At 36.3% G+C, this 27,534-nt stretch overlaps 1 protein-coding gene across 2 annotated transcripts in view; it reads right to left on the bottom strand.

The window, feature by feature from the left end:
- Nucleotides 1-27,534, bottom strand: part of SEC24D (SEC24 homolog D, COPII coat complex component) — a 113,804-nt gene that overhangs the window by 63,488 nt on the left and 22,782 nt on the right. The window contains exons 4-8 of one of the 2 annotated variants that reach the window (XM_037830552.1): nt 21,117-21,265; nt 19,700-19,975; nt 19,275-19,405; nt 17,664-17,775; nt 13,201-13,328 (exon numbers count right to left, since the gene is read on the bottom strand). In XM_037830552.1, the coding sequence (XP_037686480.1) occupies nt 13,201-13,328; nt 17,664-17,775; nt 19,275-19,405; nt 19,700-19,975; nt 21,117-21,265 (796 nt within the window). The remainder of the gene's footprint in view (nt 1-13,200; nt 13,329-17,663; nt 17,776-19,274; nt 19,406-19,699; nt 19,976-21,116; nt 21,266-27,534) is intronic. The other variant, XM_037830553.1, reaches the window with a different exon arrangement.

Here is a 27,534-nt window from a genome sequence, read left to right on the forward strand (position 1 = left end):
TTCAGCATTGAAAAATCCTAAAAAATTTTTTTACTCATACAGACCTCTCAGAATATATGTAAAATCATAACTATTTTGTATGTGTTTATTTGCAGTTTAAAATGTTTCCATATACATAATCTCAATTTGGGGTTGAGGTATCACCATCTACATTGTTCAGAGGGGAACTGAAGGTAGGAGATGGGAAGTGACTGTCCAGGAAATTGCAGAGCTGTAGCTTTGATTGTCATCCATCCATCCATCCATCCATCCATGCATCCATCCATCCATCCATCCCAACTATGTACCTTCTCTGTGCTATTCGGGAGCTGCTAGCAGATTGCTTCTGGAGTTGCAGAGCAAGGCACCATTATCTTTGGTCTCTGACTTGAACCAAGCCTGCCGGTAGCCATTTTAATGTTCCCTTGTCATCTCTCTCGCATTCTCTAAAAGAGCTATTTTATACCATTTCTACCCTATTCAGTCCTCCAAGTAAACTCTCCCTCCACCTCTCTCGGGAAATAGAGGTGGGCTTTTTCACAAACAAAATGGAAGCCCTAACATAAGAATTTTTACCCACTAATTTATCAGCACACGCACCCATAATTTTCCTTTTCTCTCCCTCTCCTGTTAAAATGGAAGGGCCATCTCTCTCTCTCTCTCTCTGTCTCTCTCTCTCTGTCTCTCTCTCTCTGTCTCTCTGTCTCTCTCTCTCTTTTTCTCTCTACCTTCTCAGAGATCTTTTCTAAACTGTAATCATGTCTAAACCTGGCCCCCCCAACACAGGCTTAGATGTTTCAGTTATATTCTCCCAATTCCCTTGTGTTTTGTAGCACTCATCACACAGTTTTATCTTTCAGTATCATCACTAAACATTCAGATCAAAGACACTCAGGTCTAACTTGTTTGCTGTGTGTCTCCTACAGTACCTGAAGAGTAAGCAATCAAAAGTTTGTAAATGAACAAAAAAAAATATCTATTAGATGCCCCCCAAATTAACTGTCACAAGCCCAAGACAGCTGTGATAGGTGCTAAAGCAAAAAGCCCAAGTAAAAGAAGTCAACTTGCATAGGAGGCCAGTAAAGGCTTCTTTCAAGTAAGAGATGGCAGTTACAAGTTGTATTTTCAATGCCTGAGAAGAGGAAGACAGAATTTCAATCACTGCTAACAACTTAAGACAGGAAGAAAAGCATATTGCTGGCAAGGAGCCTGGACCCGCTGAGATGAAGGGAGATAAAGAGGAAGGCTGGAGTGTTTTGGTGAAGAGCCTTCAAAGCTAGGTTGGGTGCTATGTCCTGAAATCCCAGGTTTAACAGACACACACACATTCATCTCAAATCAGTTGTTACTACATGATCACAATTCTGACAGAAAATAGTTAAGAGATTTTGGCCATTGACTGAAACAATGTCTTTTGAAAAAATGATATATTTGGTATAAGTTTTGAAACCTACTTATAATTACTGATTTCTATCATATGTTTTACAATTACCATGAGGGATTTCTAGAATTTTTGTTTGTTGCATCATCTCCTATATATACTCAATTCATGAGATTCTTTAAAAAGTAAACTAAAAAGATATTTGAATATTGTGAATTAATTTTTGAATTAATTTTTAACACCCATATACAAACTTCATGTTCACCACTGATCCCCAGGGCCTAGATTAGAGTAAATTCTTAATAAATATTTGTTGAATGGATGAGGAGGAAGGAAGAGATGGAGGGAGTGAGGGAGGGAAAGAAGGAGAGCGAGAAGGGAGGAAAGCAGAGAGAGAGGAAGGACATAAAGAAGGAAGTCTGAAGGGGAAAAACTGAAGGGAAAAGGGAAAAAACAAACAGAAGTCGCCTTTGGATTTGAGAATATTTGCTTGTTCTTTATTATGGAAGATTAGATCGGGGCATGATAAACTCTATTATGCCAAGTTCATCCCAAAATATGCACAAACAACCCACTAGAAAACCACTCTCAAGCAAAGGCTAAAAGAGCCTTAAAGCAAACACAGCTGTGACCTTTCTACCCAGGCCTTGTGATGCCACAAAGGGTTTTTGGTGGGAAGGTCAAATCAGACTACATGCTGAAGGTCTACAAAAGGTTTGCTCATGGTTAAGAGGGCATCCCATTTCCAAAAGGGAAAACAAATAGTGCAGTTAGTAGAGAACCATAGTATCAGCTTTCTGGAAAGGCAGTCCTGTTTCATGTCTAAACTATAAATGGTAGTTAATGATTCTTAAACAAAAAATGGTTTGTTTGGATTGGGTTATGCTGACATAGCCTTTCAAGTTATGGGTATATTTGCAGAGATCAGCATAATTTTTCTTGTTGGAACAGATGTTGGAAACTTCTGAGTAAGACACACTCCCACAAGGAGCTCTGATATTCAGTAATTCTACAGTTGAGAGACATTTTCCCACATTTCTTACAAACCTTAACCTATTATAGTTTATCTTATATCCTAAGGGAGAATTATATTTTATTGTCTAATTATAGGTACTAGCAAAAGACATATTTAATTGCTATAAGAACGCACAGTTTTTCACAGAGGATGAAAATAAAATTTACAATTAAAAACCCTCTGAGTCAAGTATGTTTCTTCCAAAAGAGAATAACGGGCAGTTTTCTGTCTCTTAAAGAAAAGTAAATACTCCCCTTTAAAGATGAAAGGGTTAAAAATTAGTAAGCCTAGATGCAAACTCCTGTTGTCTCTCAGACAGAATTACAAGCTAGTCAAAATATCCCTTCCATTTGTCTCATTTCTTTACAAGGCCATGAAAATATCTTTAAAACTTGTTTCTCGATGCATGTATGAAGTCTTTATTCAAATGGCACCTTCTCAATTAGGCCTAGACTATTTAATCTGAAATCTGCACTCCACGTCCCACCCCCTGTGTAGTCACCATCCCTACCTGCTCTACTTTCCCCTTCTTTCACAGCATTAGATACATTTTATTTTTAGGTCCACTGTCTTGTCTCTTCCCATTAGAATGTAAGCTCCATTGAGGACAGGGATCTCTGTCTGTTTTGTTCACTGATAAATCTCAAGTGCCAAGAACAGTGTCTGACACATATTGGGTGAATAGTAAATATTTATTGAATTGAATGAATAGTTGTTCTTAAATCCTTTCTGGAATAAAGTATGATAAAATAAATTAATAGTCCTTCATAAAAATGCACACTGTTGATAAATCATCATATCAAATAACAATATACTGTTGTCCAGGTTATGGCATATAAATATGACAACTGAAATTCCTAAAATCTCAGGTGTCATTATAAAATTAAAAAACAGATTCCATAAATAAGCATATCAGAACTCAAATCAAAATTACTGTTTCCCTTGGTAACTATACGTTTATCTAAATATATCTGAAACTCCTTCTAGGTATTGCTTTCAGAGTGTGAAAAATTCAAGATTTTGAATCATGCAGTTGAGGACTCTCAATGGAAATACTGCTTTGTTGCCCATCCTGGTGGACATTCATGTGCATCAGTTGGGCCATTTCCAGCAATCATCTTTTGTGAGGTAATTTGATTTGGACAAACAGCCAAAAGCCATTTGGAGGAGAGACTTGAGAGCAGGTTTAAAAAAAAGTTGAGAAAAAAAAATTAACTAAAAAATGTGTGTGCCCAATTTTAAAGAATCTAGAGAAATAAATATATGTTTATTATATATCAACAATGAACTGGAATGAGAGAGAGGATTACTTCTTAATTTATCAAATAGATAATTTAATTTGATCAATATGAGCATTTAATATGCTCTTCTATCCTTTTCCTGTAAGAAAGAAGAATTGTAAGCAAAATCATACATTTGATGTATTTACATAAAAGAGTGTTTCAAAACTTTTTAAACTGTAGAGGACAAGAGAGTATGGGGTGTGGTAAACCAAAAGAAACTTAAATCTCATTCCCATGTTAAAGGCTATAATATATTTCAATTTACCTAGGTAGTTTGGTTTAAGATTAAGAATAAATATCTTAATATTAAATGAGTTCCATAATATCTACATACACTAGATTTTATCATTATGGTTCTTCTGTTTTATCTGTATATTTTATATAAATATTATTGAATAAAGCTAGTGATGCTCTTATTTTCCCAACAATAAAAATAAATAACATTTTAAATATTCAAGTCCTCTCTTTTTACATGTATCTTTCATACATCCATTCTCTCTCTCTCTCTCTCTCTCTCTCACACACACACACACACACACACATGCACACACACTACACACCTTAACATTTATAGTGGGATGATAATGAAAGAAACAAACATTGGAAGAGGAGAGAAATGAACACAAAGCTAAATTTATGAAGCATTTTAGTAGTCAGGAAATTCCTTATGTAACTGTTACCCTAGTTAACACAGCTGTTTTTATTTGTTAGCAATACTAAAAGTAAGAATAATTCCCAATAAGTCCCCAAGTGGCTATTTTTCATAAGAATGTACACTATTTAGTGGGAAATAAAATATTTACATTTCTACAGAACATGAAAACTCAAGTAAATGGTAGATGCTTAGATGAAGAGATGATTCCAAATGAAGGTTCCTAGTCTTAGCTGGACTCCTAGATTGCAGTTCCTTTCTTGTTCATTTTGTAACTCTTTCAATACCAATGAACATAATTGTAACCAATGTGGATGCTGGATAAATGAGCATTAGATCTCTAGGGCCAAAATCTCATCAAAGTACTCAGTCTCCAAATTCTAGTATACTTACATATATAAATGATATTGTAAAATAAAAGTTTATCTAAACAAATATTTATTGAGTACAAAAATATCCCATGTACTGTTTAGGTGCTGAGAATAAAAGGGTTAGAAAAATCAGAGGTGGTCCCTACCCTCAAGGTGCCTAGTGGGAAAAAGACATTAATCAAATGCACAAATACAAAACCGCAAACTGTGATATATGGTATGAAGGGAGCTACAAGACAGTATAAAGACAGGCTATCCTGGAAAGCTCCCTTGAGGAAGTAACTTTGAACTGAAATCTGAAGGATGAATAGGAATTAACTAGGCTAAAGGTGATTCAACTTGGGTGCCATTTTCAGACATTATAAGAAACAATTCCAAATTAAATGTTTACATAGGGTTATTTTTTCATCCTTCTCTCCTTTTAAAAAATAGGATCTGTTCATTAATTGTTTTAGCCTTTATTCAATAAGAACTTGATGCCTAGGCAACTTTCGAATATGGAACTTTAAAATATTTGATTTTCTCATAATTGATCACAAGGGAACACACCCATTGTATAAATTGTAAGCCCTTGTCTTATTCAAATACCCACAAATTTGATTGAAGTTAGAATCATGAAGCAAAGTATAGTGTATTTAATTGATTCTAAAACTCCATCAATTATAAGAGGCACCAAGGCTGCCAATTTAATATGACACAGTGCTAAGAAGTTGCTATTAATAAGACATATTCCTATTTGTGAAATGTTAAAAAATGAGAAAATGGGAGTCTTAGAATTGATGAAAATGGAAGGAGGAAGGCTCTAAAATAGTTCCTCTTCTTTGGTGTTTCCTCACTGATCCCCAGTGCTCTACTTCCAGGGAGATTGATCTACTTTCTTGTTTCATATGTTACAGATGCTATTTACTCAATCATCAGGCCACTGGACATCATAAAACCCACACTTACATTCAATGAAAATCATATCATGGAGAATGCTCTCTTAGTATTATTTCTCTTGAAATAATTTATTCTCCATTTAATAAAACAAAAGTTTACATGAATAATTTTGAGATTGAGAAAATAAGCTGGCTACATTTAGCTTGGAAATTGTAACTTAATAAAGAATTCTAATAACCTTTGCCCTGACAAATGCCACTTCCCTGTATGCTGCAACAGTCTATAACTTCTAAAATGGGATAACATTCTGTTCTTCAGCTGCCAAACTTTTTCATATACTTGTTCATAGCACTGTTTAAAGAGAGAACAAAAACCTTAAGAGATAAATTTGGTTTCTAAAGTAACTTCATATGCTACTTAAATGTACTTAAAATGTTATAGTCACAATTCCATTTCTATTTGAGTACATACATTTTATTTTTCCAAGTTTTTATGTCAATACTTTTAAAAACATTGCATTAAAGCATACAATTTTGGATTATAATGCATATTCCAAAAGTCAGTTCAGCTTTTGAAGTTTTATTTTAAAATAATTTAAAGCATACATTTTCTTTAAGCTTTTTAAAGAACATATTAAACAGTAATCAGCAATCATAGGCCACATTTATCTAAAAGCTAGCTAAATCTAAGCTATATATAAAAGTTTTAAATGCAGTTACAAATCTTCATGTGCTTTTTAAATGAATAATACACTCCAAATTTACTATACTAAAAACATAATAGAAATGAAATCACTTTTGGTTGGGTTGTGCAATTTGTTCCTATGAATTTCTAATAACATAAGATACGGTAATAAAAAAATGGTATTCCATGCTGAGGGCCCAATAAAGAATAAAAAAGAAAAGCAGATGCTGGAAGCCTTCTAGATTTATAGAGTATCAGAGCCAGACTTCTCCCTCTTATGAGAATGGGAATGGAGGCTCAAGGTCACAATACACAGCAAGCAGAAAACGGAAATCACGTTTCTTGGTGCCTAACCCAGTGTTCTGCCATTTGGTAACTATCTGTTACACTTGGAAGGAAGTACTCATTTTCTATCAGTTTCTGAAAGAACTTCATATTATCAAAAATTCTTCCTACTTGTTTTCCTGGTCTGTCCTTTATAATGAAAAAAGAGTAAAAGAAAAACCTCTCTTATCACTATGTGTTGGAGCAAAAGGAGTTGTTTCTCACATAGTGTTGATGGACTTGAAAAATATATCTATGGTCTTCCAAATGATTTTTTCCTTTACCCACACAGCTTGTTAGAGAGGCAAACATGGCCGTAAGTGAAGTGTGTAGTCATTTAACAGCCCAAAACAAAATAACCAAAGTAGGATAAAAAACTTTTTAATCCATTAACAACATGTTCATCAATAGGACCCAACTATGGGTCCGGCCAAGGAACAATTAAGACTCATTGTGCTTTTTAGAGGTCTACATTTTAAAAATCTACCTAGAAAAAATACCTAGAAATCAACCACCTTTCTGTAATTTGGTTTATCTTTGCCTTTAAATGTATATACTTCTTCCAAGGAGAATATATTTATTCAACTAAGACCTCTATTGTAGGCACAGCCTATTGTTGGATTCTGGATGGTCTTTACCTTTAAGGAGAAGTCAGCAGTAGCCTGATGTCAAAAGACTTCAAGAAAAGAAGTTTAAAATGTACATTTTAAGAAAACTCATGAGCTTGCTGGAACAAGAGGTCCATTGCTAAATGGACCAGCAAGAAAAACGCTGTTTTGTGTGTTTAACCAAATAAAACCTCAAAAGCTCATTTATATCTAGATGGCACTAAAAGAACTTAGAATTTGGAGTCTTGATTCCAGCAATATCTCTTACTGGCTGTGTGAGTTTAATAAGCCTCAAAACCTGCAGAGCTTCATTATCTATAAAACTAGGATAATACCTACTTCACAAAGCTGCTATCTTCCTAAAAGGATGACACATAATTCATAGTGACATAAACTACTACAATGAGGCAGAATTTTTTTTTCTTTCATGCATGAAACAGCAGCATAAATTCTGCCAAAACCATGTCAACTCATGCAAGCAAGACAGGCTGAGAAGTCAGCAATCCCTTCCATAAGTGATGGATGTGAAGTCTACCCCTCATGTAATATATGGGTGTTGGGTTTATTCCTGTCCTGTTAACCCAATTTGTCAGTTCTTTGATAGCCATTCCTTTTTTTTTTCCATTTCATCTTTTGCATATCTACTGACCCTATCAGTATATGAACAATCATTGAGAAAAAAGAACTTAAATAGTATTTAATAATAGGATATACTTCTATATTCATTAAGTCATAACTTAGGTAAAACTTACCCTAAACCTAAACTCCACAGAACAATGAGGTTATTCCCATCAAAGTCTTTTTCACATTGTACTAAAATTAGCTGTGTACCCCTCAAACATTTTAAAAGTCCTGTTCAAGAGTAACTGGTCTTGTTTTTCCCCATATCCCTAAAATCCAGCTCAGTTCCTAGCACAAGTAAGTAGGGGATTTTAAATCAAGTGAAATTTAGAGTTTTGGATAAAAATTTATCTTCATTAATGACTTCAATAAGCAAGTAAATTACTTTATTACATTCATTAATAATATAAAAATACACACAGATATTCCTGAATCTAGTCACAGATGGAGTAAAAGCTTCTACCATCTGGCTTAAGTGAAATTACTTTTAGTTCCATCTATAATTAGATGTATGCACATGTCCCAAATGTAAGGATTTCCTATTTTAGAAAAAGAAAACACAAAATCAAATTAAAAATTAGGTACAGTCCTCAATCCTTTTACACTGGAAATCTATACCATGTCTACCTCAGTTCTTAGAATACAGCATCAACTATTAAAACAGAGGTTACTGAATAAGAGAACTTAAAATATAACCAATTGCTTTTGTTGAATAAATACCTCATAATTAATTATACTGAATGTGGCAATGAGTTTTGCTTAAAACACATATAGAAAAAGCAAAATTTTAGTAAAGAATATGAAATGTTAAGCGATGATGGCATAGATATGCCCTTGGAAATAGCATGTCTTCCAAAGTAAATGCTCACAGGGAGCATTCTCTGATCATCACTGCTTGGGTTAGGTTTATTTTTACAGGCCGTTGCTAACACAGTGGCATGCTTAAAAAGGTTCTGTCAAACAATGGAACCATTAAAAAAATACTGCATTAAATAAATCTTTTTGGTAGATGTCAAATCAAGAAATTTTTAAAGAAAGCTTTTTTTAATTGTAGTAATGATGGCAAGATTAGTAAGATAAACAATAAAATCCTAAAATTGTATTATATCTAGAAATAAGCAAGCCATTCATTATAGAAGAAAATAATTAAAATGCTATTCATATGAAGAATGGTAATACTCATGTTAACCATTTGTCTTTAAAAAAGATACTTTAAAACCTGTTACAGAAATTCCCCTGATTATATGTCATAAATATCTAAAATCAGCATGTCCCTCATTTTCTATTACTTAACTGTAACTGTTTAGTTTGGTGGTTCTAGCTTGAGCAATTAGACAATTGATAGTGTCATTTATTTGAGACGTGGAACAACAACCAGGTTTAGGGTTTAGAGATCAGGATTTAGTTTTGTACATGTTAAGTTTGAGGTTTCTATAAAATACCCAAGGGGAGATGTCAGAAAGGCATTTGGATATGTGAATATAGTAATGGAGATGTAAGAATGAATGAATGAACTGTAGATGGAGTAATACCATGGATTAAGAGGAAGGACTCAGGTGCCAGACTGTGTGGGTTTAAATACTGGCTCTGCCACTTATTAGGCAAGGTACTAACTGTTTCAGTTTCCTTATATCTAAAATGGGTATAATAAAATGGGGATGGATGTGAGGATTAAATAAACAAAAATGTATTAAAAAAAAACTTATAACTGTGATCAGTAAGTGCTTTTAAGTGTTGACTATTATTCTCATCAGTAGCAGCAACAGTGCATAGATACTTACAATGTTTATGAAGTCTTTAGCATGAGCAGGGACTGTAAACAGAGAAGGGAGGAGATGCCAAGACCAAGTCTAGACTAATCCCAATATCACAGGTCAGGAAAACAAGCAAGAGGACTAAGACGGTCCCTGCCAGTGAGGTAGGAAAAAACACACCAGGATGATGTCATGGACACCACAAAAGGATGGTCTGTAAAGCATGCCCACATATTCGGTAGCATACACATTTTCATCCAACTAGTTAGCATAGTATAGCAATGATGTTCCCCAAATGTTAGTGGCTTTCCAATTTTAGGTTCAGTAAAACTGCCCAAAAAGAAAAGACATTTTTGAGAGCACACCTTTGGAAGCCTTCTTCCTGGTGTTAGAACTTCCCTTTCCCAGTCCTTACTCCGTCTATTTCAACTAATTAACAAAAGTAAATGTATTTCTTTAAATAGATAAAGTCTTCATTCAACTCAGAAGCAACTGACATACAAGAGACAGTACTTCTTCCTAAAATATATTCACAGTAATCCTATTCACCAAAGGTCTAAGGAAAAAAGAGGTTTTCTTTAAAGAGGGCTTGAATAAAGAAAATATAGTCAAAATACATTTACCTGGTCAGTATGCAGAGCCTCTAGCAACATTAAAAGAATAGAGTGTGTTAATTTCCCTAAGTCAGATTCCAAAAATAAGCCACCACTCTAAGCTCATCTGTTTATTACCTTGGAAGGCAAAGAGACTAAAATGAAGCACAAGTTTTCACTAAAGGAAAACCTCATGCTGATGAGGAGGTAGTATTTGGTTAGAGCACAAACAACTTTGGAAAATAGAAATCATATACATTCAATCTGTGTGTGAAATGTGTACACGCATTTGAAAGTGAGGGATTGGGCTAACGTGAAAGATTTTTTCAACTAAAAAAGGAAATACCAGGTTTTATTTTCAGGAACATATTACTGAATGATTTTGCAGTTAATACTAAATGGTAATCAAGAGATGGTTATAGGTTCTGGTTTGTAGTGTGAACAACTGTTGGATTTGCTCTGTTTCATACATACTTGATCCAGGTCATCTGCCTTATGGGGAGGGGGCAAGGAGGAGAGGCTTTTCCTAGTCTGTAGCTGAAAACAATGCAAACTCATTGCCTTGAACAAGGTGCACTCAAAACTGACACTGCTCACTGGTATAAATCCCATGTATTCCATATTGATACAATAGAGTTGCTGCCTAGAATAGTTTGCTATTTTATATATGCTGCTGGATTCTTTCAAAGCAGAAATGTTCTCTTCTGCTGCTTATGAAAATAACAAATAACTGTAGAAAGACTCGGGCAGCAGAAAAATGTGTGAGGTAGAGAGTGTTTGTCCAAGACAATCCCACTCCCTGACAGAAGCCATGCCAATGGTTTGATATAAATCCTCTTTCAGATACATTTATGTTAATAAATTCAATTTTAGTACTCACATTTTTAAAGTTTTACATTTCTGAAATCTGTATGCATCTTGAAATTGACAGGTACAGTTTCAACAGCAGTTTGCTTATGACTTAATATATCATGCTACACAACTGTTTTAGAGAATGAGGCAGCTCTGTATGTAGTGACATGGACGGAGTATCAGCCACATTAAATGAAAAAAGAGAAGTATGGAATACTGTGTATCATGTGCTGTCATTTATCTATGTGTTTTTTAAAGAATGGATACTTACATGCTGGTATATGTATATTGCATTTCTAGAAGGAATCATAAACAACAGGTAAGCGCTGTCTATAAAGGGGGAAGGGAAGGGGATAGGATATTTTTCCTTGTATATTCTTTCAATCTTTGAATGCTTGTGTTTTAATTATTTAAAAGTAAGACATATTGTTATGGATACATGCATATGAAGTCAATATATAAAAATACATGTAGGGAAGATACATACCAAATTCATTACAGTATTTGCCTCTAGAGAAGGAAGAAGAAAGAGTAATGGGACAGATAAGAGATGACTTCATATCTAGCTATAAAGTTTCAATTCTCTAAAAAAAAAAGATCTCAAACAAATATGACAAAATATTAATACTTGGCTAATGATGTGTGGTAAGTACATGAGTGTTATACTATTCACTGTACCTTTTTGAACTTAAATTTTGTTCAAAGCCTAAATATTAAAATAAAAATATATATTTCTTATGGATACTATTACACCACATCAGAATGGCTAAAATTTTAAAAACTGACAATACTAAATGCTAGAGAGGATATAGAGCAACTAGAAATCTCATACAATTTTGGAGGGATTGTAAAAAGGTACAGCCTCTTTGGAGAATGGCTTGGCAGGTTTTTTGTTTGTTTAATGCAATTTTATTGAGATATATTCACATACTGTACAAACCATCTGAAGTATACAATCACTGGCTCATAGTATCATCACACAATTATGCAAATCACCCCATGATCAATTTTAGAACATTTTCATTACTCCAAAAAAGCAATAAAAAGAAAAAAGAAAACCCAAACCCTCCCATATGCCTTATCTCCCTTCCCCCATTATTTACCCATAGTATTGGTGTGGTACCTTTGTTACTGTTGATGAACCAATATTAAAATATTACTGTTAACTACTGTCATCGTTTGCAATAGGTACATTTTTTCCCATATACTCCTCTATTATTAACTCCTTGTAACAGAGTTGTATATTTGTTCTAGTCCATGAAAGAACTTTTTAATATTTTGTACAGTTAATCACAGACAGTGTCCACCACAAGAGTCACTGCATTATACATTCCCATGTTTTAACCTCCAGCTTTTCTTCTGGTGACTTGCATGACTCGAAACTTCCCCTTGGCTTGGGAATTTTTATCAGAAACATGTTTTATAAACAAACATGTACATCAGGAACTAGCAATCTACTCATAGGTATTATCCAAACAGAATTGAAAACATATGTCCATAGACTTGTATAAGAATGTACACAGCAGCTTTATTCATAATAGACAAAATCTGGAAAGAGCCCAGATGTCCATCAATAAAAGATTAAATAAACAAACTGGTATATACTACAATGAAATACTATTCAGCAATGAAAAAAAGAACAAAGTACTAATAAAGGCAACAACATGGATGCTCTCAAAAACAGTATGCTGAGTCAAAGAAACCTTACATTAAAGAGTATATACTGTATGATTCTACTTACATAAAACCCTAGAATAGGCAAAACAAATACAGGATGGAAAAAATTCAGACACTGGTTGCAGGGGAGAAGGGCCACAGGGTTATGGAAAGGGGGGATTGACTAGGAAGAGGCATGAGGCCATTGTCTGGGGTGAGGGCAATATGCCATTTCTTAATAGGGGTTTAATTTACATGGCAAATGCTCACCTAGGTAGGGCATCAGGGCCTCCTGATGGTGTTGTCATCATGTGACGTTCTACATTTTCTGCATATATTCATTGTTACAGCAAACCAATACACAGCTCCAGCCTTCAGTGTTTGGGGCACATGATAAAAATGTCTGATTTTTTTCCCCTAACAAATGGAATGACTAGGTGTCTTTGCATTTTCTGTTTATAACACAGAATAGTGTACAAGAAAATAATGATGAAAAAAGAATTTTGGAATTGGTAAATTATCAAATCACTATTATTAATAATTCTTACCTCATTTGATGGAATTGTGGCAAAGGGTTTGATAACAGCAGCTAATGGAATCTGAGCTTGCTTAGCCATATCTGATGTGCATGGGAAACAGTATGTAGTGCAACGGATGTACCGAGGACTAGCATTGCCTGTAATGTTCAAAGGAATACACTTAAAATTTGCTCAGAAAACATCTGCCTTAAAATATTTAAATATTAATAAAGATACTTCTAGATAATATATTGCCTTTGTAAAGCTTTCTTCATGATTTCTAAAAACAAAAAAGTAGTATTGTGTAATTCTACAATCTGTATTACAGACACTATAATTGCTTGCAAAATAAAACAATCTAAATTCTGAGAAGACAGAAAACAGAGTTATTAATTATTACTATTGTTTTCCATAAGCAGGGTTTTAATATAATCAGTTCACAGACTTCAAAGGTATTTATATTCATTGGAAGAAATGAAACAAGAGCCACAAAAACATGAAAAAATAAAATTTTGGATCATGATTATTTTTTCTTTGTCCTCTTCTACTAATACATCTCTGCTTATGAGAAAGGTAAGCATGTGTACACCATTTCATAGTAGCAAGTGATACTTTATCAAATATTACTCCATTTTCCCCTAAATTTGGAAATTGAACTTAGAAATGAAAATTACAGTTGTAACAGAAATAATAATTTTTAAAATAAAATTAATTTAAAAACACAAAAACCTCCCTGAGATCAGTATATGAGATAAGTATATGATAGGTTTCCTGACCAAGCATCTTCATTTCATGGCATACATGAGTGCTAAAACAATATCCATAGCACAAAGGATATTTCTGAATCACTGGAATAATTCATATAAAATAATTTATTTTATATTTATCTAAAATAAATTTTGAAATAAAATTATATTATGATTGAAAGAACTTAATCATCAAATATTTATTGTCTACTAGCTTCAGGAACTATCTTAGGTGCTTCCCGGTGGAGCTTACATTCCTATGGGGGGACAAAGACAATAAATATTCAACCTAATAAATGAGAAAATTAATACAGTAGACATGACAAGTGCAGGTGGTGGGAGGCAGATGATTGCAATTTAAAATAGTTACAGCGTAGGCCTCATTAAAAACGTGACAGAGCAAAGACTTGATGAAGGCAAGGAATTTGCCCAAGCAGAGGCAGGGGAGGGGGGGGGCGTGGTCCTGGCCTGGCAGGAGAACAGTAGGAGGCCTGTGCAGCTGCAATGGAGCCAGCAAGGGGCACACTAGGAGGTGATGAGTTCAGAGAAGTAACAGGAGGCACGAGGCGGGGGCAGGGGAGGGTGCACAACACAGGCATACGGATGGATCACGCAGAGGCTTAAGGCCACTTCAAACCCTCTGGCTTTTACTCTTGAGCACAGAAGTGTCATGATCTGACTTATGTGTGCCTGTGGATTTGAGAATGGACTGTAATAGGGAAGAGCATAACCAGTGAGACCAGTTAGAAGGCTACTGCAGTGACCCAGGTAAGAAGCAGCAGTGGCAAGGGCAGCCACAGAGCAGGAGAAGTGTTGAGAAGTGCCCAGGTTACTACTATATTTTGAAGGTATAATGACTGACTTATTGATAAGCATAATGTATGAGGTGTGAAGAAAAGAAATATACATTTGGGGGGTTAGCATGTAGAAGACATTTGAAGCCATGAAACTACATCAAGCCACCAAGGGAGTTTTTGTGGCCAGAGAAGAGAATGCAATCAAGGACTGAGCCCTGGGGTTCTCTGCCTTAAACAGAACAGAGGAAGAGGAGAAACCAACCAAAGGAATGGGAAGGATAAAAACAAGAAGAGCTTGGTGTCCTGGAAGTCAAGTGAAATAAGTATATCAAGGAAAAGGCACGATCAACTGTGCCAATTTGGTCCTCCCATAGTAACATGTCCAATGGATTTAGCAATATGGAAGTCAACGGAGACCCTGAAAAGAGCAGTATTGCTCCAATGGTGGGGGAAAAAGCCTGCTTAGAATGGGTTTAAAGAGAATGGAAGGAGAGGAACTGGCAATAATTCTTTCAAGTTTTGCTGCAAAAAGCAGCTAAGAAAGAGGGGTAGCTGGTAAAGGAAGTGGGTCGAGGAAACATTTTTAATTAAGATGGGAGAAGGTTGGGTTGGTTTTTTTTTTTTTAAGGTGAGAATAATACTGTGAAGGTAAAAGTATTAATGATATAAGAGAAAGAAGGAAGAATTACTGCAGCAATATACTTGAGAAGTACTTAGGGGAAAGTATTGGCTTCCCACTGGAGCACACAGCTCATTTACAAAGCAGGAAGGCAGAGCACAAGGGCACATTGCAGATAGGGTTTGATGTGGGAATACATGGAAGTCCTCTTCTAATCGCACAGTATTCTCAGAAAGTAGGAAGTAAGTGCAGTGAAGCATTGGATGGAAGAAGTGGTATTACAGGTTTAGGAGAAAGTATGAAATAGTCATCAATAAGAGTGGAGAAGTGAATGGAGTTGGAATTAAGTATTAAGAATATTTGAATATTTTAAGTGTATTTTAGTTATAATTATATTTTTAATTATGTTATTAATCCTAGGCTTAGCATAAAGCCTAGCACATAATAAGTACTTAATAAATATTTACTGAATGCATGTATGCATGAATCAATGAATGAATGAACAAGTGGGGCCCTGCCCCTGATAGCTCACAGTATTGTGGGAGAAACAGACACAAACCACAGTAAAATACAACATGTTAGGGGCTATAATAGGAGTGTATGCAAAGGGCCATGGGAGAAGACACTGGAGAAGATTTCAAAGAGAAAATTTAAATTGAGTTTGGAAGAACTAAGAGTTTTCCATGCAAAGGGGTGAGAGTTATATATTCTAAGTACAATAGCTTTATAAGTATTTACTAGGCAATTATCATGTTCTAGGTACCAGGTGAATTTCTGGGGACACAATGGTGAACAAGAAAGCTCCCTAGTCTGTTGCAGAGAGAACAGTACAAGGTGATACTCAGAGACATGGGAAATAAGGGGAGAAGTTTCATATGATGGAGGCAGATATGCAAGGAAGAAAAATGTTCAGGATGAGCTGGTGAGGATCATTCTTTAGTTGCAAAGTACCTATTTCATATTTATCTAACAAACATTTATGTGACACTTGCCATTAGGTTGAAATGAAATTGCCATTTTTATAGGTCAGCAATGATTTAAAAAAATAAATCAGCATTTTCATATAGCTCACCCCTATTATATGCCAGGTTCTAAGTACTTTACAAATATGAACTCAGGCTAACAATTTTGGATTTGATACTGCAGGTAATAGGGAACAAAGAAATTATTTTTAGAATAGGAAACAAAGTGATTTAAATTGTGTTTTAATACTAATATCCATAACAATAGTATCATGTGAACTTTATATCAAGCCCTTCTACATGTCAAGCCCCCTGCATACATATAAGCATAACTGTGTGCACACACACACATTCACCTCTAATCCTTGTATTTAAGCATACCGGCACAGACACACCCTGACACACCGAGTCACTACACTCCTTGCATTGGCCCTTCAGGCCTTGGTCCTTACATTTTACAGAAGGTGACACTGAGGCTCAGAGGAGAGATGATCAAAGCTCATGCAGACGGTAAGGGGTGGGTCTGGTTTTCATGGGCAGATCTGTGAGGCTTCTAGTCACAGACCTTTCCACCTCACTGTGCTCCCTGTTTTACAAGGATAATGCTGAAGGCAGCAGAGAGGATGGACTAGACGAGAGGGAGATCCCCAACTAGACTTGGCTGGCTGAGCAACGCGGAGAAGAATCAAAATGTTTTTTATGTCAAAATGTTTGTTTATATCCTGATGATATACATCTAAGATCGAGCCTTTACACATTTAAATGGTGTCTTCAGAATCTCAGATGTCAGATATCATCAGGCTGTATTTTAACTTGCCATAAACTATAGAGTAATATATTCTTGGGAAGATCAAACCTCTATGAGGTTCGATAGATATATTAAACTGACAGCAGGTAAGGGAGAGTTGTAGAGACAGAGTCTCTCATCATCCTATTTTAAAAGTGGGGAAACAGAACACAAATTGTTGAAGAACCGATGAAAAAATGTTGTTGGGGCTAGAACTAGGTCTGTTGCCCAATTCCCTATTGTTCTGCCCATGCTATCCTGCTAGATTTCTATAGTGCTGTGAGTAAATTTACCCAAAATAGGGTATGAACTAATTTAATTCGAAAGAAAAATTTTCTTAAACTGATATATTGCACTAGGGCTCACCAGAAACTCTCTAGACCTCTACAAGCAAAGAATAGAATTCAATTCACAGTACCTTCTTAGTACTTGAGTGGTTAATGGTGAATTAATCCCCATTATCAGCTACAGAGGGGTTTCCCATCAGTGACAGCATTATTGAAAGGTGTCTGCTGTATACTTGCTTAAAAAAAAATGGGAAGAAAATGTTACACCTCAATAAAAAATATTGAGAATAAATACCTTGATCTTGTATCACACAATCTGTAGTGACCAGAGGAGGAACCTGGCCTCTGGTGTTGGTGGCATAAACTTGTCCTCCTCTGGTGGTTCGGTCATTCTCGATCACCTGGATCTGATAGGGTATTAAGAGCAAGCTAAAGTTAGCTAAGACTGTCCTCAACATTCAACTCAGGGAGTTTACTCTCTTTATTATTATTCATATCCAGAAGAAAACAGGCATTTTCCTAATCCTTTCAGCTCATTTCAGATCAAATTCTCATTGAAAACCAATCATGTTTTAAGGTCCGTCTTTCCTTACTTTTACCATTTTAGACCAGTAGTTTCCATCAGCTCTGATGCTGATCCTTCAAATAACTTTATTTTTATTCAATTTATCTACTGGGATGACAGGTAAACATTTAAAAAAAAATTCTGGTAGGAAAAAACTGACAACAACATTTTAAAAGAAAACACTTTTTGCAGATAAAGGAAAAAACTCTACAAGGCTAAAAATCATTAAATTCAGAAGAAATTACTTACAATATGAAACCTAAAGAATCCTTAACTTTTCTCCTGAAATAAATCTTGATCTTTAGTTCGGCTTTTCAAGTTTACCCCATGACTCATCCCTACTCCTTGAAACATAAGACAAAAACAGTATAAAGCATTCCCTGAGGTTTTTGCATATTGTGTAGCAATCAAAAGGAGCAAAGTCCCTAAGTTTTACTCTCTAACTTGGAAACATCTCATATTTCTCTAATATAAACATTTATTGATGAAGAATATAATAGGGATGAAAATAAGAAAATCTAGTTATGGAGTTGAGATAGAAATAAAGAATCCAAATAATTATCTTCCTCCTCTTCTTGATCTTCTCATGTGTGTGGTTGTGACATGTAACACACGTGAGGGAAGCTTTAAGAACTACTGTATATTTCTGCCAGTTCTCTCCCTTTTTCCCTCTGCCATGAGAATAGTTTGTCCCCAACAAGGGGTGTTCCTTCACCCTAGATTCTGGAATGATGAGGGCATGTGCTGCAGAGCCTAAAGCCAATCTGTAGGTGCTGCAGCCTACATGTAACCTAGGTGATAAAGAAATCTTTGCTGCTATAAGCAAAGTTGGGGACTGTCTGTGAAGCAGAATGATCTAGTGAAAGCTGACTGATTTAGTCCTTAAAAACGAACCCTCCAAAGAAAATCACTTGGGTGGATAAGAGTTAAGTTTTAGGTCTAACTTTATATAAAACAAAAATTTTAATACATAAAATAATTTGTACTTTCATTCTCTATGGGTATCTCACTCATATTGAAAAGGGTCCTCTGGTTTTTTAAAATAGCATGTTTATAGAGGATATAGTATTACTGCTAATTACTCATTAAATGTTGATAGTTATTGCCAATAAGTTCACATGAATCAGAAAAAATCTACATAGGTTATTTCTCTTGGATCCCACCTGAGTATGCCCCTGACCCGCACACATACATACAAGTAAGTCTTCTTTTATGTGATTGTATTCTCTAACTTCTAAGATAGAGGACAGATAAATACTAACCAATGGAAGAGTTTCAGAGAATAATGGCTGCAGAATGACCCTTTGTCAGAGAGACTGCTGGAGTGAGAAGAGCACTTACTGGGCTAGGGATAGAGTCAGGATCCAGCTTCTTCTGGGGTGGTGGAGGGCCAGCCATCTGTGCAGGACCCCCAGGAAAGCCTCCTGGATAGGAGAGTTGTGCGCCTGCCATCTGGGGGCCATAGTTAGCTGCTTGAAAACAATTTTAAAAAGAAATGACTATAGCCCCAAGTTCCAGCAGGGGGGCTCACTGAAAATATTACGTTGGTCATTCAAGCAGTTTGCATTTTTCATCTCATTAAATAGAATATTTTTCTATAGGGAGATAAGGATGAATGTCTGTGGTTTCCTCCTTTCTTTGCTCTTGCCACACTATTAAAAAACTACCATTCCTTAAAAGCAAGTGATAGATACTTGGTAACATAAGAGCAACACTGATTTCCAATTCAGGGTGCCTCTAGGTAACCCAAGGCCTGCCCTCCTTACCCTGCTGTGGAGGATATCCAGTGCCCAGAGTCTGTCCTGGAAGAGATGGGGGCTGGTGCTGGGCATTGGGAGGAGCAGGCCCAGGGAGCCCATCCTGCCTATGTGTTGGCGGAGACAAGGGTGAGGCACCAGGGCCATTCAGTGCAGTGGGTGGTGGTAGAAGAACCTGAGATCCAGGTTGCAAAATGGATGGCTGCGGAGGTCGTGGAGGACCCTGGAACGGTGCCACAGATGGAGGGCCAGGGGGTCCCTGGCTGGGAGGAGCCATGCCCGAACCTGCGCAAAAAAGAAAACCAACCAAACTAAAAGCCCCATTTCTCAACTCCCCTAACTTGTACAAAGCCCCCTACAGGGACACTTGCTTCCCTACCACAAAGCAAGAAGGCACCGTTATAAATCACATGGTTAAGCCATAAGATAATCTTCATTCAGAAAGTGATGCAAGTGCTATCTGGGGGCATTTGATACAGCTGGAGAATTTTTAAAGAGTAAAAAGCAACATTCATAATTTTAGAAGATCAGCAAGATAAATCTTAACTCAGTTGTATTAACTTGCATGACACATACAATTAATTAAGGAAATGTAGCTGGTTTAAAATCTGGAAAACCATGTAGAGGAAAATCATGTAGAGGAAAACTTATTCACATATCCAGCATTGTTCAGGTAACTTACACACTCATAAATTATTTTCCTTCTGTGCTAGAAAGGATAGCCCACTAAATTAGCTGTAAAACCAGATACTTGTTTCCCTTTCTCTGATTATGAGAAATTGAGCTGCTTCTTTGGGGACATTATCCATTTTAAAATCAGTAAAATATAGGAAGCATCCTGAGGGGATTTACTGATACTTCTAAAAAACAAATCTTAAGTAATATGGAAACATTCATCATCAAGATAAATGGCTGACCATGCTTTTATTACAGTGGAGATTTAATTCCATGGCTTCTGGAATATACAGTGTTTCTATTGATGTAAATTTCAGTACTGTAACTGTTTTCCCATTATTCTCTTTTCTGCCTTATGACATCTGAGCTTCCATTCTTCCAGGATCTAAATTCTGAATTAAAATGCAGTGAGAAACAAAGGGTATTAGATTTTCAATTTGGGGGCCCCATAATAAACAGCACAAGTTAAAACTACCCTGTATTTCTTAAAATAAATTCACTGTTCTGATGGTTATTTATTATTCCAGTATTGAACATAAGATATTGAGAGGGCCCTCCGATTATCCTGAAGTAAATGGCAACATGATCAGGAAAAAAACAATTAATTATAGTCATACATAATACAGATGGTTTAATAGAAAAATGTCCAGAATACTACTTCCAAATGTCTATCTTTAGAATGAAGAGGACTTTATCATCAAAAATAATCATGACAAAGGCAGTCAACGAACACTAATAATGAAACTGTTACCATAGCTGTTAATTTGCATAGCACTGAGTTGGGTGCCCAGTTGGGTGATGGATGTAGTGGACGCAGGACTTGGATAAGACGACTGTGTAGAAGGTGAGTATGGTGCATAGGATGGTGCCACACTGTTGATAGGTGGAGGACCTGGAAATCTGAGAAGAAAACAAGGGTGTTAGATAATATCATAGAATCTCATAAACAAATGACATATAACAAATGACAATAATTTGTAAAATTGAATAAACTCATCAAGTAAGCACAAGGAAAATGCCTGATATTATATGCTGAATCTTTAATTGACCTTGGTGTGAGCTCAAAATGAACCATGTAGCATCATTCCATATTCATGCTCACATGCTAAACATGTCAAGATATTTAGCAAAAAAAATTCCCTAATGTGAATACAGACCCAGCTTTGAAAATCAATTCGGGAAGCTAAGCCCACCAAAGTCTTATCTATGTTAGAGTTAGTGATCAACAGAATAGAAATTAAGAGGACTGAAATGCCTTGTATCTTTATGATCATTCTTATATTCTATGCAGCTTTTAAAGCAAAACATGAACTGCACTAGAATTAGAGCAAGACATTTCCTGCAGAACAGAACTTGAAAGTGAACAACTCAGTAAGAAGTTTTGAAATCACTCCCTGTTTTAAAATCTAAAAATGTCATCATGCTTTACCTTTGGATTTAGTGTGAACTTATATTTATTTTTCCTTGTTTTACATGAAACAAATAGCCATCATCTGAACAGCATTCCTTTTATGGTTAATCTGCCTTAGGAGGTTAGTCTTCCCACAGAGCCACGTCATGATTTCTTTTCTTATCCACTGTAAATTTTAAATAAAAATTAAATTTCCTAGATTGCATACTCTGACTTCAATAACTCTGCCTGCAAATTTGAAACCATTTCCCTAGTGTCCCATGCTCTTCCTTTCCACACCCCACTGCCACACAAGAGGTTAGGGGTGGAGACTGACAGAGTCCAGTGACTTGCCTAAAGTACTACAACTTATCTGTGACAAAGCTGGGACCAGGCTGAACCCAGGCCTTAAGTGAGTGCAGTTTCAAAAACATCACACTAATTTTCTAGTCCTTTTTCTCCATATCTTTTGAGTCTAGCAATTATTATAAACAAAAGTTAAACTTAACCTTCAAGTCATTACTCTGACAGTATGATACTAAGCATATTTTTCAGAGTGCTGGTATCCAATGCCTTATGAGTTAAATGAATGAATGATCAGAGATGTTTTCTCCACATAACTCACATGTACAAACTATCCAATGAAGGGAATTGGATACGAAGGGATTTAAGTTTGAATTAATAATGTTCTAACCCAAAAACTTAATATTGCTAAGCAAAATTTCCTTTAAAGCCTACAGTGTCAATTTCCTCTCCTGCCAAAAATGAAAAAAAGACCAAAACCAGTTAGACAAAGCATCCTTTGATTTAATTAATTTCAGGGGAGATAAAACTGAATAAAGGCAGAAAAGATAAAAGTTAACTTTTCTTTATATTGTTAATATATTGATATTGGGGTGAACCACACAGGGCAAAATATAATTTTAGTCTTGCTCGACACATTTAAAATACGTTGTGGTCACAGAAATGATTTCAAAATTGTCAAAGATCTGTTTTGAAAATCCACTGCCTCATATAAAGCATCCCTTTTTTTAAGCTATTATACTTCTTGTCTTTTTTCTTAATCAGCAATGGGGGATAGATACATAGAGTAACTGCACATTGGCAAAATGTACATGTTTTATAATATATTAGTGGAAGCAGTTTGAGATATGGTTACAGGGCTTGGTCTGATAAGTAGGAACTGGAAAAACAGCTGTTAAATGTAACAAAAACTAACTGTCCTATTCAATTGTTTGAGAACAAAGTTCCCAAAAACACTTTTCACAGGTGTTTCACAAATGTTAACAATATTTTTAAACTATAAAATGCTGTAAATCAATTTTTATATAGACAGTACAGATAGGACAAAAAAATTTCAAACAGAAGTTGACACCAACAGCTTCAAGTATTTTTTTTTTAACTTAACTAAAGATTTAAAATATAAAATGAAAGAATGTACAACCATCAGCTATTTATTTTGACTGATAAATGCCTACTTATCATTCAGTGCTTAGCATTTATGTCCTGAGAGTGAGACTTCTGAAATTCAAAAATAAATTATATCTTTCTGACTAACTTAAAAGTCATGAGTCTTAAATAGATTTGGATTTTAAAAGCAATATTGTCAATCTAAAAATAAAAATAAAATAGAATTAAAGGGCTAACAAAAACCCTCACATACATACAGGAAAGATTACCAGAACATTTTAAACATACAAATTGGCTTAATATTTTTCAATTTCATTATTTTACTAAGTTTATCTAAGGTCACAAAGTATGTGGGTATCAGAGCTTAGGTGAGAATCCAGGTCCTCGGACACCTGATATCTGACCTTGAGCAAGCCACTTAACCTCTCTAGCTCTCAGCTTCAAAGTTGTAAAGAGAGCTCACGGGGCCCAACGTTCCCTTTCTCTGATACAAATATAATGTGGTTACAATTAAAAGTCATATACATATAAATATCTGTCATACTGACCACCTTTACTTAACATGTTTCTGGGCTGAGATATATTTTATTTTATATTTTATTTTATATTTTAATTTACTGTTTCATTGAAAACAGAAAAGAGCAGATCACCATAAAAAATAGTCAATAAAGAATTACTGCCAGATGATTAATAAAGCATGAATATTTAGACTCTTTGAATCATGAACCTCTGTAGTAGACCCAATTTCCATGGTCTGCTCAACCTCAAGCATTTCCCATTTTCAAGTTTGCAACAAATTGCTCAAGAAGTGAAGGTATGTTCTCCTCCTCCTTTTTTTGGTTCTATTTCCTCAAGCTTTAATTTTTTTTTCTTACTTTGTTAATTTTAATTTACAAAAATTCTATACTGACCAAGCAAAAACTCTCCCTTCTTGTTTTAACTGTCATACTGAGAAAAAGTGTTTTTTTTGCAATAAATTAAGTACCACATTTTTTGCATTTTGTGCTTTGTGTTAGCAATTTCACTGTTTAATATGGCCTTCAAACACAGCGCTGAAGTGCTGTCTAGTGTTCCTAAGTACAAGAAGAGTGTGATGTGCCTTATGGACAAAATACATGTGTTAGATAAGCTTCGTTCACACAAGTAATAAGTGCTCTTGGCCATGAGCTCAAAATTAATGAATCAGTAATATATATTAAACCACATGTTTTAAAACAGAAACACATAAAACAAGGTTATGTATTGATCTACTGATGAAAATGTTGTAACACGAGGCTCACAGGAATCTAATCCTGTATTTCCCCTAGGAGAAATGTTTCAGTAGTTACTAACTCAGGGTTCATGGAGACTGGAGAGAACATAACTACCGTTAATGTCAAGAACTGACTACATTTCCCTTGTCTGGCTCCCTGCTTTTCCACTGCAACCAATTTCCTAGTCAGTAGATTCACCCATATCAGCTTCAATTTGGGAAGGTGAGTTCCCTTTTCCCAGCAGTTTGCTATTTTTTGGTCCAAACAGACCACTTAATTGACTTTTCCCTTTATAATTAAAAATGGACTTCAAGGTTGCAGATTTTTAGTTGATTAATCCTGCCCAGCAATGCCCCTATATAGATAACTTTAGTACCACTTACAAGTTTAAAGCATTTATTCTGCCTCAGCCAAGATCAAAAGGACAAAACTAGGTATGACTTCTAAATTTTATGAAACATTACCTTTGAAATGGTAATGTTTTAAAAATAGAAATGATACATTTTAATTTAAATCAACATAGTGACTGAATTATATCTTCTTTTTTGATAATTTAGATATGGTAAAAAGTATGGGATTAATTTGATGGACCCTCCAAGTAAGAAAAACACAGATGAAATGCTGTTATCCTCAAGGAAAAATATGTGCCAGTTATGCTCTCTGAATAACCCAGACACCAGACTGATGGGATTTACCTGCGCAACTGCTGCATCCTTTGCCCTTGCATTGTACTATATACACAGAAACGTGTCCCATGAGGGCAAGGTAGCGAGTAACTGTGGAAATTGGCCTACAATACCAGATTTTTCCCTGCTGTCTCATTTTTCAACCCATTTCTAACATTCAATTTACTGTTTAAATTGAAGCAAGTGAAGAAGAGGTAAAATCTGTCAGTGTTTCCTGAGGAATCACAGTAAAAGAAGATTCCTGAATTAAGCTGTCAAGAGTAATTAGATTGAGCTAGTAGGGAAGGGCAAGCTGCCAACGGTAGACATTCTATAGCCAAAGGAAATGATATTGATAATTGCAAACATGTATTTGTTGGAAAATTCCACTCCAAATATGGGTCTTCACAAACAGCATATTAGGCAAGCCCTTCATGTAAAACTTCCTGGTGGCCAAAATAACATACTGTGACCACCGTATCCTGTAAGACCCCCTCCCCTTCCCGAGTTAGGAACATTCCAACCTTAAAGAGACAAAAAAAAAAAAACACACAAAAAAAACAACAACCCCACCACCCTCTTCTCCATTGGCTCAACACCACTTCTTCTCAACTCCCACTCCAACAGACCCCCAGTCCAATCACCACTTGACCCATCAGCTAAACCCCTGTCCATCTTTAACAACTGACTACCCCCAAAAGTAGAGCAAAAATACAGTTCTCCCTTTGTCTCGGGTGGGCTGAAGCTTTACTTCAGACCCCCGCCATGCCAATGGCGTCTTTCCTTCCGATCCCTGCCATGCTGATGCACAAATAAACCTTTCCTGCCTGAAGTTGATTAGTCTCCGTGCCCTCTGTGACTGCACGCCAAAATTTCTAACATTCTGTTGCTAAAACCCAGGAGAGGGTCACATTGAGACCAACTGACCTGTGGGGAGCCTCCACCCTGCCACTGCTGACCAATCGCCCAACACCGGACACCAATTCACACTCTGTGGTTGAGTTTTGCAGCCTCTCCAGAAGGTCCTGTCTATTTCCAAATTTTCTCCAAAAATCCTAGCGCTAAGTCAGTGACCTTCTCCGGCCAAGGGAAATTGTTCCCAAGGTCTGACCCCTCGTTCTCGGGGACACCTGAGTTTGAGTAAGGTCTCCACTCCCGTTTCTGAACAAGAAGTGAAAGACTCAAGGATGCTTGACTCTTCTCTCATTCTTGTTCTGCATTCAGGGATGCTAAAGCCCTGCCCTAACAGCACTCCCCATGGGAAACTCTCATTTGGTTCCTCCCAAGGACACTCTTCTTAGCTATCTCCTCCAGAATCTTAAAGTCTTATATCCAGGAGGAGACCTCAGACTAAAGAAAACTTATCTTCTTTCAACCACTGTCTGGCCTCAATATAAATTAGATAATAATAGTCAGTGGCCAGAAAATGGAACTATTACCAAATTGTGCAAGATCTTGAAAATGTCATACAATGCAATGGCAAATGGTCTGAGGTTCCCTATATTCAGGCTTTCTTCTATCTCCATAACCACCCCTCTCTCTGCCCCGCTGTCTGCCAAACTTGTTCCACTTGTCAAATCTTTCACCTCCTCCTCCTCCCAACTCTTTCTTCAATCCTTCCAAAAACTTTCCCCTCAATTCTCCTCAAGCTCCTAACCTAGCTCCATCCCCCAGGCTTCGCTGTGCTCGGTGCCAGCCCAGCCCTGCCAGGGCTCCATGTCACCGATGTTGCCATACCCCACCCCTGCCAGGGCTATGGCCACAATTCTCCTCCTCCTTCTCTTTATGCAGCTTCTCCTAGCAAAGCTTAAACTGCTGTTAAACCACAGCCAGTAAACACCCTCCTCACCTCCAAATTCTACCTCAGACTCTCAACCCTCCTTTCTTTGCCCACAAAGAACCTGCTCCTCACAATCTCAGCCTATCCTCTCCTTGAGAAAAATGTCTGTACCAGAGGGGCCCATTCACATCCATGTTCCCTTCTCTCTTTCTAACCTTTCTAGGCACCTTAAACAGTGCCTAGGCTCATACTCTAAACCCTAACCTTCAAGATGTTTAATAATAGAAACCTGGAGCACTCTCAGCAGGAGCAGGAAAAAACAAAAGCCAAGGATAACTCTAAAAAGCAGGCATGTCAATTGCTAGCAAACGCCTTAAGGAAAAAACCCTCGAGCCCCATCTGCTGTGCAGACAGTGAGGCCACTAAAAGTCTGACTGCTCTCAGGCCCCTCCAGACCAGAAAACATCAGACTCCCAAAGTCAAGCCAATCCACAGCTCAAGCTCCTTGATCTCCTGGAGCTTGCCATGGACAACTGAAAATGCCTGGGTACCGAAAAGGCTCCAGTCACCACCACCACGCTGGCAGAAACATGGGTAACGCTCTCAGTTGCAGGCAAAAATGTTTCATTCCTTTTAAACATGAAAACTACTTAATCTGCTATGCCTAAATT

This window comes from Choloepus didactylus, chromosome 3, assembly GCF_015220235.1.
Source record: "Choloepus didactylus isolate mChoDid1 chromosome 3, mChoDid1.pri, whole genome shotgun sequence".
NCBI classification, from domain to species: Eukaryota; Metazoa; Chordata; class Mammalia; order Pilosa; family Megalonychidae; genus Choloepus; species Choloepus didactylus.